This window comes from Vanessa cardui, chromosome 4 (genome assembly GCF_905220365.1).
Source record: "Vanessa cardui chromosome 4, ilVanCard2.1, whole genome shotgun sequence".
Lineage (NCBI taxonomy): Eukaryota > Metazoa > Arthropoda > Insecta > Lepidoptera > Nymphalidae > Vanessa > Vanessa cardui.
In genome coordinates this window covers 4441493-4452819 of record NC_061126.1, presented here as the reverse complement: position 1 = coordinate 4452819, position 11327 = coordinate 4441493, and the positions used below count along the sequence as shown (strand labels likewise).

The 11327-nt window shown below is 30.2% G+C and overlaps 3 protein-coding genes across 3 annotated transcripts; 1 reads left to right on the top strand and 2 right to left on the bottom strand.

Annotated features, from left to right (window-relative positions):
• Window positions 1-3926: 3926 nt before the first annotated feature.
• LOC124544091 (probable DNA-directed RNA polymerases I and III subunit RPAC2) lies at window positions 3927-5091 on the top strand. The gene is made up of 3 exons (XM_047122520.1): window positions 3927-4134; window positions 4238-4338; window positions 4863-5091. Exons 1-3 carry the CDS (start codon window positions 4120-4122, stop codon window positions 5047-5049), a joined length of 303 nt encoding a protein of 100 aa, XP_046978476.1. The 5' UTR covers window positions 3927-4119; the 3' UTR covers window positions 5050-5091.
• Window positions 5092-6175: 1084 nt separating this feature from the next.
• Window positions 6176-7646, bottom strand: LOC124544090 (40S ribosomal protein S2). The gene is made up of 3 exons (XM_047122519.1): window positions 7532-7646; window positions 6678-7197; window positions 6176-6479 (listed from the first exon to the last, which is right to left on the bottom strand). The coding sequence occupies exons 2-3, from the start codon at window positions 7194-7196 to the stop codon at window positions 6213-6215; spliced, it is 786 nt and encodes a 261-aa protein (XP_046978475.1). The 5' UTR covers window position 7197; window positions 7532-7646; the 3' UTR covers window positions 6176-6212.
• Window positions 7647-9025: 1379 nt separating this feature from the next.
• LOC124544089 (N(4)-(Beta-N-acetylglucosaminyl)-L-asparaginase) lies at window positions 9026-11215 on the bottom strand. Its single transcript, XM_047122517.1, has 6 exons — window positions 10971-11215; window positions 10739-10892; window positions 10351-10579; window positions 9987-10180; window positions 9638-9745; window positions 9026-9416 (listed from the first exon to the last, which is right to left on the bottom strand). The coding sequence occupies exons 1-6, from the start codon at window positions 11080-11082 to the stop codon at window positions 9173-9175; spliced, it is 1041 nt and encodes a 346-aa protein (XP_046978473.1). The 5' UTR covers window positions 11083-11215; the 3' UTR covers window positions 9026-9172.
• Window positions 11216-11327: the final 112 nt, after the last annotated feature.

The following is an 11327-nucleotide window of genomic DNA, read 5'->3' as shown; positions in this document are numbered from 1 at the left end:
AGGATCGGAAATTTTACATTAGGGTCCGACCAGACCGTAAAGAATAAATAGAGTTAGAAATTTGACTTTATTATTAATGAGTCTAAAGCAAGTTTCCATATTCTAAGAATGAAAATAAATTGGCTGAGTGAAGAGCACCGTTTAAGTAAAGTGGCTAGGCGTTTCATTAGATGGCTTAATGAACTGTTGCCTGCGACATATGAATAACAATATAAGACACATTTTCCGCCACTAAGGTAACTAACCCTCGAATGATTTCCTATTTGATTGATGCCCCTTTACTTGCGTCGTTACTTGGAGAGTAATTTGTTCAAAATACGACCCTTCCTAATTTTCGAAGTGGAATTGATAAAACTTTAAAGGTAACTGAATACAATATTTTTTGCAAGATTTTACAAACATATTTTTGAGTTTTTCAACGCTGATGTTAGGATCCAAAAAAATATGTTACTACTAAAAAATCTCACAAAATTTTGAAGCTGCGAATCTTATCAACTTATAGAAAAATCATTCTGTGGCTTTTAGGTGGCCCATTTTTCCGTCTTCTTTTGTTTTTATTATAGATCTTAAATATATTAATTGCCTTTTGTTATAAATCATGTCATATCATATATGACAAACATTATGCGTAACGAAAAACCAAAAAAAAAAAACAAAATTGTCTTTAAATACTCGTTAGCAACGAATGAACAATATTAAAACCTTATATTTTCATTAGAATTCGCTTTACCAAGTCACGTTTCTCGGTGACGAGGGATGATAATAAGACGCCCTGAAGCTTGTTTATACTTCTAAATAAACACAGTGTTCTATATAAGACCTACTTAGTTTACCTCGCAGATAATAATATCCGTAGGCTTTGCTACATTATTAAAATTAATAAGCGTCAAAAATAATTAACACAGTCTTCGAAACAACTTGTAACGTAATAATATATAGGTACGTTATCTGAACTACATTTTTTTGTAGACTTTTCTACTAAATTACCTTTTAAACGGGATTTTAAAATGTAATATAAAAAGTATATATTTGATAAATAATATAAAGTATATAGATATCATTACATAGTATAAAACAAAATCGCTTACCGCTGTCTGTTCCTATCTATACTTAGATCTTAAAAAAATACTCTACGAATTTTGATGTGGTTTCTTTAATAGATCGATTGATTTAAGAGAAAGATTTATAAGATAAGATAAATAATTTTAGAGGTTTTTAATGATATGTCGTAAATAAACATATTTTTGCAAACGCTGGCTGGACTCAACGAGATAATGAAAATAATATGCTACAGTATTGTACACCTTAAAAAAAACTTCAAAAAAGTCCCTGATGCCATTTGTCTCCCTCTACCCACAGTAACCTTCTTTTAGTCTTTTTTTTTTCCAAGAAATAATAGCTTATTATCGATGTTTTTTTAAATAATACAGCATTAATCCTTATCAAAGCATTTAATATAAATAAATATGACCCTTTACAGTATGTAATTTAAATATTCGAAGACATTATAGGGTTGTATAATTATTGTGTTTGAAAACTGTGATCGTAGACATTCTGTAGTATATTTAGTATCAGCATTGCACCCAAGCGAAGCCGGCGGGTCGCTAGTTATAGATAAGATAAAACCATGGATAAGAAAACAATACCCACAAATTTTGAGCATAAAGAAAGGAAATTTATATATATAAAGCATAATAAAATAAGTGAAACATTGAATAATACAAATAACAATTTTTTTTTCATGTTTTTTTTATAATCAATAATTATTTTGTCAACATTTTAGATGAATAATTTACGCAGAATCATTAAAGTTAAGGCGTCAGCGTTAATCAGAATTTAAAGATACGATCATAGGAAAGTTAGTCACAAATGAAATTATTTATTCAAAGGAGGTCGCATTATTTAAGTACCCTTTACGACGGAAATTAAAATGTCTATGTTAAGAGTACGACCGCTTTACTAATTTAATTTACTTGTATGAAACACATAAGCTTAGTAGCCTTAACACAGCTAACCGCTTTTTAAATAATAGCCTTTAGAACAGAATCTTTGGACTTTTTTCTTGAAAGAATAATACTATTAATATCATTTGACAAGTATGAAGTAGGTATTGGGTCAAAATAATATTTTATAGAATTAAGACATGAAAAAATTTAAATTAGAAAGTTTTAGGCTACTAAGAAATAATAATAAATAAATTTGTTAAGAACAATATTATGACAGTTTTTTGTAGGAACCTATAGAAAAGTTGGCAGAATCTCTATTTTCACTGTCAGTTTATAAATCAGCTCTGAATAAAAATTAGAAAAAATTGAGCTGAGATGGCCCAGTGGTTAGAACGCGTGCATCTTAACCGATGATTGTGGCTTCAAACCCAGGCAAGCACCACTATAATGTATGAGCTTAGTTTGTGTTTATAATTCATCTCGTGCTCGGCGGTGAAGGAAAACATCGTGGGGAAACCTGCATGTATCTAATTTCATCGAAATTCTGTGTGCATAATATGCTATAGTTACACATCATATAAAAATTGATGTGTAACTATATGATATTATATGCGTAACTTTAAGTTGGGTCATTGGTGCATAAAAATCAACTTAGAGCAGCTCTAATTTGAAAAAAAAAAACTTTTTAAATATTTGTTAATGTTCCTGCGAGTGAGTCAAATATTAAATCTACTTAAGATCCCTGATTTGGTTCTCCGCTATAGAACAGCACCTAATTTAAACGAGCAGCGATCATGCTTGAACGAGAAATTTTCTCTCAAGAGAAATGTAGACAAGGCATAATTATTTCAGACGATAAATTTAAAGCACTCTGTTACATTCGTAAATTAGAGAAAGGATTTATGAACCATTTTGTGAGGCATTAAATAACTGAGCTTGAGTTCTTAACTTTATAAAATCTACAAATTTACAGATAAAAAAATCATTTAATATGAGATCATGTCTGATATCAGCATCAAATTGTTTTATTCTACTCTATATTTAAAATGCCGTCAATTATCAATGTTACACATGACCTTCTCGTAGTCCAATTATGTGCATGTGTCTCTTTATTATGCCTTATTCGCATAACCATACCAAATAATTAGAATTACACTTTTCCACTTTTAGTTTATTTGTCACAAGAGATACTATAATTATTTGTATACTGTTTTATTTACTTTGAGCTTTTTTGTTTATATAAGTAACGAGTTTAATAACATTAAATGCTTTAAGGATAAGCATAGCATATATATACAAATATGCACTGAAACTAGTTACTGTATAAATCTTGACCGCGTGGTGGCAAGAATGCTAGCAGCATTTCCCCTTTGAATCGCTATTCCGATCCTCTGGGCAAAAAACGAATCAGCCCTCCTGTCACCAGTTGAGGCAAGGTGGCGAGGTGTTATATAATAATATATATAGCTATTATTTCTTTCTGACTTAAGATTGTAAATTATGTTATATTCCTGTTTAAAAAAAATTGTTATGGAAGGATGATGGCTTCCGGCACGGGCTATAAAACCTAAGAGAAATATCTTCTACTGGTTAAATTAAATTGTATCATTTTTATATCAATAAAAAAACATATATTGTATATGAAACAGTGCGTTTCCATTCTGTTCGTTTATAAATGTTTAGGGGATTCGTATTAATATTAAACAGACATTATCTCTATAAGCTAGCTTTAGATAACTGTTAAGATTTTCGGCTTATTTTAATAGCTTATACTTTTGTGTACCATTAAGGAATTGTTAACATTATTTTTTCCTATACATATACATACATATAGGAAAAATAAAAAAATATTTAATAAAAAACCATAATGTAATTATGTTACTTTATTTTCAAGATGAAACTAGTTTTAATCACGATGAAGGCGTAAGAGCTTGAATACAGAGCAATTCGATAACTTTTTAAAAATAATTTGACAGCTGACATTTGAAGGTTACATTTTAAAACGTCAAAACAATAGCATGTGGATATTTTTGTGAAAAAAAAAATATATAGAATAAAAGCCTTAGGAACGATTCCATCAAAACTTAAATTTTCTCTTATCTTTCAATGGTCCATATTAGCTTAAAGGAATATTAATTTCATAAGGAACAAGAAAGAGAAGTTACATAGCATAATGAAAATATCAGAGGTGAGTAAATGCGAACGGCTGTGTTAACCAAAATATATAATTCTTTTTTATAAATTGATTTTAATATATAATCGTTATTTTTAAAATAACCATAATATTTTAGCTACCTGGTGACGAAGATTCAGGGGTGACCTGTCGCACATATGTTTTCCAGAATGAAAGTCACACACTAGGAAATGCTTTGAAGTGTATCATAAATAAATAGTAAGTTTTCTATCGATAATTTTAAATTTAAATATTTAACGTAATATATATAATCAATGTAATATATGAAATGAATATGTGTATGAATTAAGTTTTATGATATGGAAATCAAGTAATATTTATTATAAAATTCATACATTTATTATACAAATTAATGATTTATGCTAAGAATCGTAAACAAAATATAACATAAAGCTGCTTACTGTGTAATGCAGATTTTACTGAAAATATATGCCAAAATGTGAGTTTTAGCAAAAACTCTGTTAATTTTTATTAAATAAGTTGTTCATTATTATTAAATAAGTCATGTGGTTGTATCCAATGAGTCAGTTAATATAGTTTTATCTGTTTCAGTGAAGATATCCATCTAAAAGTTAACAGTTACCCTTATTGCATCAATATTCTCAATAGGTTCTTACCAATATTGTTAGAGACATAGCATTAAATGTCAATAGTTTTCTTTTTATATAAACTAGCTTTGACCGCCTGGTTATTTAATAGCTCTTTATTATTATCTGTTGCAGTGAAGATGTCCAATTTTGCGGCTACACAGTCCCTCATCCAGCTGAATCAAAAATGCATTTCCGAATACAAACCTATGAAACTCCTACTCTTGATGTATTAAAACGAGGTCTTAAGGATTTACAGAAAGTATGTGACCACACAATAGACTTGTTTGAAAAAGAAGTAAAAGACTTTAGTAAAACGTAACTGGGATTTTATTTAAACTAAGGTTTTGAATTGTATTCTATTAGCAATTATAATAGATATACACATATAATATATACCTATTAAAGAAAATTTGTCACAACCTTTTTAAAATTTAATATACTGCCATAATGTTAATAAGACATCATATATTTTAGATTTTTGATTATTATTAATGTCTAGTCTGTTTTAGCTAAAATGGTATGTTAAAACACACTTGCAAAGTAGTATTATGTTTGGACTATTAAGCATAACCATTATGCATACAAAAATGATAAAATTGGCTTGTTTGTTTTAGTTATTTAGTAGTGCCACACTCCATCTCGAAGCTAACAATTACTTACAGTTTTTTTTAGTTTTAAATTTTATATACAAAGTGATTATTTTCATTTTAACTAAATAACTGACCATGACCAAATGGCCATTCCATTGAAACCATTAAAACGCCTTCATCAACTTCACACATTTTAAAATAGTGTCTACAATGCATAGCTTTTACAAGTAACCATCTTACAAGATCAAATTTTGTTCAGTAAATCCATACGGAATGTTTAGTACCAGACTAGAGGGTATAAAATAAATCGGAAGTTAAACAGGCCATGAATATTTTAATCAAAATTCGTAATGTCTGATATCAGAAATTTGGTAATTGGTATTCAAGATTATGTAGCTATTGCTATTATAAAACATTTTGTGATTCATTTATGTTAATGATAATAGTAAAAAAATTTGACTCCCAACATTAGCACAAAGAAACAAATTTCTCTTATTACTAAACTGGCTCCTATTTCTTTCATTAGATTGAATGTTATCAATAATTTTTACAAATTGACTACAAAGTTTCTTCTCAGGTTATTTTGTTCTGAACTCTGGTAATTTTACTTTGACAATTGGTGAATTAAATACTTCTAATATATTGTATACATATAGGAATTTGAATTGATTTTTAATGGGACATTCCCATCAGGTTACACAGTAATTTATTTTAATTCCTATGAACTCTGGAGATTATTGTACTAGTTTATTTTATATTTTGAATAACTGCATGATATTAGGTGGTTATCACTATTAATGCAATGTATGCAGCAAATGTCAATTGCTGAATAGTATGAAAAATAAAAAAACCAAATTAAAGTGTAGTCAAGGACATTTATTTATTCATTTGTTTAGACTTTGAATTCAGAGTAAGGTGACTTAGTCAATGGGATATCCCTCCACAAATCTGGTGTTAGGTAGGCGTATGTCTTGGCAATAGCCGCATAAGTTGCCTTAGCGAAGTTGCCAAGAGTACCAGTAGAACCACGGGCAGAAGTGTAGCAATCTTGGACTCCAGCCATCTGAAGAAGCTTCTTGGGAACTGGAGCAGACACAATACCAGTACCACGTGGAGCTGGGATCAGGCGCACCGTTACTGAACCACATTTGCCGGTAACCTACAAATATACATGAAAAATATTAAGAAGGGCAATTAATTAAAATATAAAAATAAAGTTTGTTTTATAATCAGACGCAACTAAGCTTCATAGGCTAAGCCTCAAGAGGATACCACGAATGAAATGATTGTTAAGTTCTCATCATTGAATGTGTTCAATATGTTCAATGTTAACTTTAACTTTATAAAAATATCATACCTTGCATGGTACAGTGTGGGGTTTGCCGATTTTATTGCCCCAATATCCTCTTCGTACTGGTAGAACAGACAGCTTAGCCAGGATGATTGCTCCTCTAATAGCAGTCGCCACTTCCTTGCTGCACTTAACACCAAGCCCGATATGTCCATTGTTGTCTCCAATCGCCACGAAAGCCTTGAAACGTGTACGTTGACCGGCACGAGTTTGCTTCTGGACAGGCATGATTTTAAGCACTTCATCGTTCAAGGATGCGCCAAGGAAGAAATCGATGATTTCGAATTCTTTGATAGGTAGAGAGAACAGGTAGATGCTCTCCAGTTTATCAATCTTTCCCTCTCTTACAAGGCGACCTAACTTTGTAACTGGGACCCATTCTTTTTGGTCTTCCTTCCCGCGTCCACGACCACGACCGCGGCCGCGACCGCGTCCACGGGGACCACCACGTCCTCTATCGCCTCCACGTGATCCAAAGCCACCGCGAAAACCGCCACGTCCACCGGCTGGAGCTGCGTCCGCCATTCTGCAATGAAAATGCACACGGATATTTAGTCAACGTTTTAACACTAGACATATAAATAACTGTATTATATTAATCAGACGCGTTAAGGCCATCACCGTGTAAACACTATGGTAGGATACCACGAATGAAATAGTTATTTAAGCCTCATCATATCAATATTTAACTCACCACGTGGTATTTAGGTTATTTACAATTAATCGCTATATCAAAATGAACCGATAAATATTTAGCACGTGCTTTATATCGTTTAATTCGAACTGTTTAATAAACAAACTTGAATGTGCAAAATATGTAACAAAATTTAGAGATATTATAAAAATGTGGAAGTACTTACGTTGAACCGTGAGCTTCAAAAGACGGTCAAATTCAAAATGGACGAAGTTGCTTACTTCGTGAATGACTGTAACATTTTTTGCCTAGAGTTCAAAGATTCATTCATTTTGAATGAATGAAAACGTAAAATATATTGAAGACAGATTATATAATAAGTTTGGGAAAATAATTTAATGCCGATGTCATTTTATCTAATAAAAAAAAATAATTAGTATTTTTTTTTATTATTAATCGATCTTATTATAATTTACTAAATTTATTAAGTTAGTTAAAGGTTAAAGTTTCGTTTCAAGATTTTCGGATATTTTTAGGTTTCATAATCCTAAAATAAAGATAATAACATTACTTATATTTCAACTTTTCTCAGATCAAAACTTAATTTTGCAAAAATCGACTTACGTTTTGTTTAAAATATCCAACATTTGTTTATTAATTGCAAAACCAAATTAGTGGTCAAATTTTATTATATATACTTTGATATAAGATGTATTTAATGTTACGAGCAATGATGTTGTAGTAAACAGATATATTATTAACGCGCAAAAATGAAGACTAGAAAACATCCTAATTGGGACGTTTGCCTTTAGTTGTTTTACGTAGTAATACGTTATAATACATCATAATTACGTAGTAATACGTTTTGCGTTATTAAAACATCTAGTTATCCCTTTTACTTATTGTTTTATCAAGCTATCCTTTTTACTTTTAAAGAAATGTAAAAATAAACTAAAATAAACGGTCACCGGCGCGGCACACTTTTTTCTGTTGTTTAGTATGAATATAACATATCTGTTTATTAGAATATCATATATATTAATTTAAACTTTTAAATCAAATATGAAAATACGTATATAATAGGTAGGTAGAAAATTAATTAATTCGAGCGAACTATTTATGGAATTTAATTAAGTATATTTATATCGCTCCTGAAATTGTGAAGTAAAAATTTGTCAAACTCCTGATAAAGCGGTATACAGTGGTAAATGAATTCGTTTTATGGGTACTATGTAATGATATGCAGCAATTATAAATATTAAGGAATAAGAATATATTTATGATTTAAATATTTTCGGGAATCAGGAATAATTTATACTAAAGCCACTTACTGTTGTAATGTTGTTTTGACAGAAAAATAAATAAACAATAGAATCTTCACCTCTTCCCACGAGATTAATTTGTTCAATTAGAAGACATACGTAAATATATTGCATATAAGAAACTTACTTTGGAAATAGAGGTTTAGGTTTTATTCAGAAAACAAAATATTGTAAATTAAGATAAGAAATAAATTATAATACTATTTTAGATTGTATAGTACAAACAGTCGCGTAAAAACGAAGATCTTTGAGATTTTTTTTTTCCATAAGAAATAAAACATAGCGACTACTTTGGCATTTCTTCCCTTCCAGCAAGGTAGAATCTTAAAGGTTTGCCACCTTTTTTTCATATACTAATAAGTAATATAAGGAGTTGCCTATAAAAAGAATAAACGTCATTGCATAGGTACTCAGTCTATTTATATAAACAATATGTATTTACATTTTAAACATAAATTTTACTCTTAAATAAATATACATATACAGGAACCAAAAAAGTAATGTTGCAACAACATTAAGTCGACTGATTTGTATCAGCTGTAAATTTAGTGTAATGGCCAGGAACAATTGACAGTTTCAATTTTATATTTATTCATAGTGATGTCTTGAACTACAAATGGGAATGGTTCATCTCCTAAACCATGGCAAGCTGCACCATATACTCCATCAATGTTCAAAGCAATGACTGCACCCATAAAGTCAGGATAATGTGTTGCGACTCTGTTTATAGCTGTTCGAGCAGCTTGTGTTGGGGTTGCGCCGCGACGCATTTCTTCGACGGCAAGAAAACTGAAAACAAGAACATTACGTTTCATTATCAACAATAAATGTATTGTCCAATTTATTTTAGAAATAATTTTATAAATTTAAAAGAATATTATTACATTATATGATTATATGGCTTTTTCATTAATAAAGTAGTGCAAAACATTTAGACCAGTAGTTTTGTTTCAATTTGTGTTGTATGATACATGTCTTATTATAAATTCATAAAATATTTAAATAAGTACCTTGGCAAAAATCTAAGCATTATATCTCCATCTCCAGTAGCTGTGGCACCTCCAACAGCATTATCCGCATAAGCACCGGCACCTGGGATCGGAGAATCTCCTATGCGGCTAAAAATATAAATTATAATATTTACTTACATATCACATACTATATTATATAATAGAAAAGCAGACTAACTGCCAGTTCTTTAATTAATGAGCAAAATCAGATTTACTGATTTGACAAAGTACTGTAGTCATTGGTCTCCTATCATAAAATTATTGCCTGTGGTTCAGTGTAATTAAATCAATTCCTTGGTAAAATTACTGAGGCAGTAGTATATTTATGTTACACATTGGAAAAACTAACCCAGGAATTTTAAATTTTGCGCCATTTGTAGATGTTCCAGCAGCAACATCACCTTTCCTGTCTATGGCAACCATTCCAATGGTATCATGATTGAATCTATTAATTTTCATTGGTATCCAATTGTCACTCTTGTGACCAAAATTTTCAAGTTTACTATACGGTCCACAGAATTTTCCAGGATCAGGCGTGACATCCTGTGATAAGATAAAAACACTTGACCTCATCGACAAATATTGTACTTGAGAATTTATCATAATGTTGTTGAAGTAAGTTGAATGATAACAATATTATATACACTTATAAAATTTTATAGATTTTTTTAATAATTTATTATTTATTTATTTAATTTAATACTCCAAATTACCATCCAGAAGTTTGGTTGACAGTGATTCCTGTAATACCACCTTAACCACAACCTTTTTGAATCTGGTGTAGTTAAAGATTCTTCATAAAAACCCATTTGTTCAGCAAATTGAGTTGCCAATTCTCCAACAAGAATGGAATGCTTTGTATGCTCTAAGACATGTCTTGCTACTGAAGCTGCTCTTTTAATTCTCCGCAGTGCACCCACTGCACCAACATTCATTGTCCTCCTGAACATAAGATAGAATATTCCATAATAGCATACAATTCAAAAAGTTATAATAAATGTGTATTAAATCTGCAATTAATTTAAGGAATTTGAAATCAATGTTTCTATCAAAACAATTTGCTTTTTTTTTTTAAATTATAAATACAAGATAATTTAATACCCGTCCATTATCAGAGCGTCCAATGTGGTTTCACCGTCTTCATCTGGGCTTCCTCCAAAACCTACGGTTCCATCGCATTGCTGTTCTTCACATATTGAAGTTCCTCTTTCTATCGCATCAAGGGAATAACCGCCTTGCTTAAGAATGTTCCAAGCTGATACATAAATATAATAATATTAGCTTAATTATTTAGAAAAAACAAAAATGATTACCGATACTAATTAATATTTACCGGTGATAGTAGAATTAACAAAATTCCATGTTGTTACAACTATTGGCGTATTCTGTTCACTATTAACAAGCATAACCGATATAAAAGTAATAAAAATGCATATTCTTGTCATATTTTTAGATATATTTATTGTTTAGCCGCGTAATCTTTGTTTTTTTTTAGTCGATAGTGTCAAATTTTTTTGATATCAATAATTCAAACATATATTTTCATATTTGACAGTATTATCTATGTTTGACTTTGACAAAGAGAAAAATCAAGAACGAATGAACTTATGAATGAAATGCAGTCCCTGACAGTTTAAAAAAATCTGTAAGTTAGATAGAGCCATATATGCGATAATTGTCCTGTTCAGGA

What these genes read in the sequence shown, in the direction of transcription:
- LOC124544091 (XM_047122520.1), top strand. An exon ending in AAGTGTATCATAAATAAATA is followed by an intron (nt 4,339 to 4,862) that starts GTAAGTTTTCTA and finishes TATCTGTTGCAG; the next exon opens with TGAAGATGTCCAATTTTGCG.
- LOC124544090 (XM_047122519.1), bottom strand. Translation starts at nt 7,196, where the DNA reads ATGGCGGACGCAGCTCCAGCCGGTGGACGTGGCGGTTTTCGCGGTGGC. An exon ending in CCCACACTGTACCATGCAAG is followed by an intron (nt 6,480 to 6,677) that starts GTATGATATTTT and finishes GTATATTTGTAG; the next exon opens with GTTACCGGCAAATGTGGTTC.
- LOC124544089 (XM_047122517.1), bottom strand. Translation starts at nt 11,082, where the DNA reads ATGACAAGAATATGCATTTTTATTACTTTTATATCGGTTATGCTTGTT. An exon ending in TGTTAATTCTACTATCACCG is followed by an intron (nt 10,893 to 10,970) that starts GTAAATATTAAT and finishes TTTATGTATCAG; the next exon opens with CTTGGAACATTCTTAAGCAA. An exon ending in GACGCTCTGATAATGGACGG is followed by an intron (nt 10,580 to 10,738) that starts GTATTAAATTAT and finishes TCTTATGTTCAG; the next exon opens with GAGGACAATGAATGTTGGTG.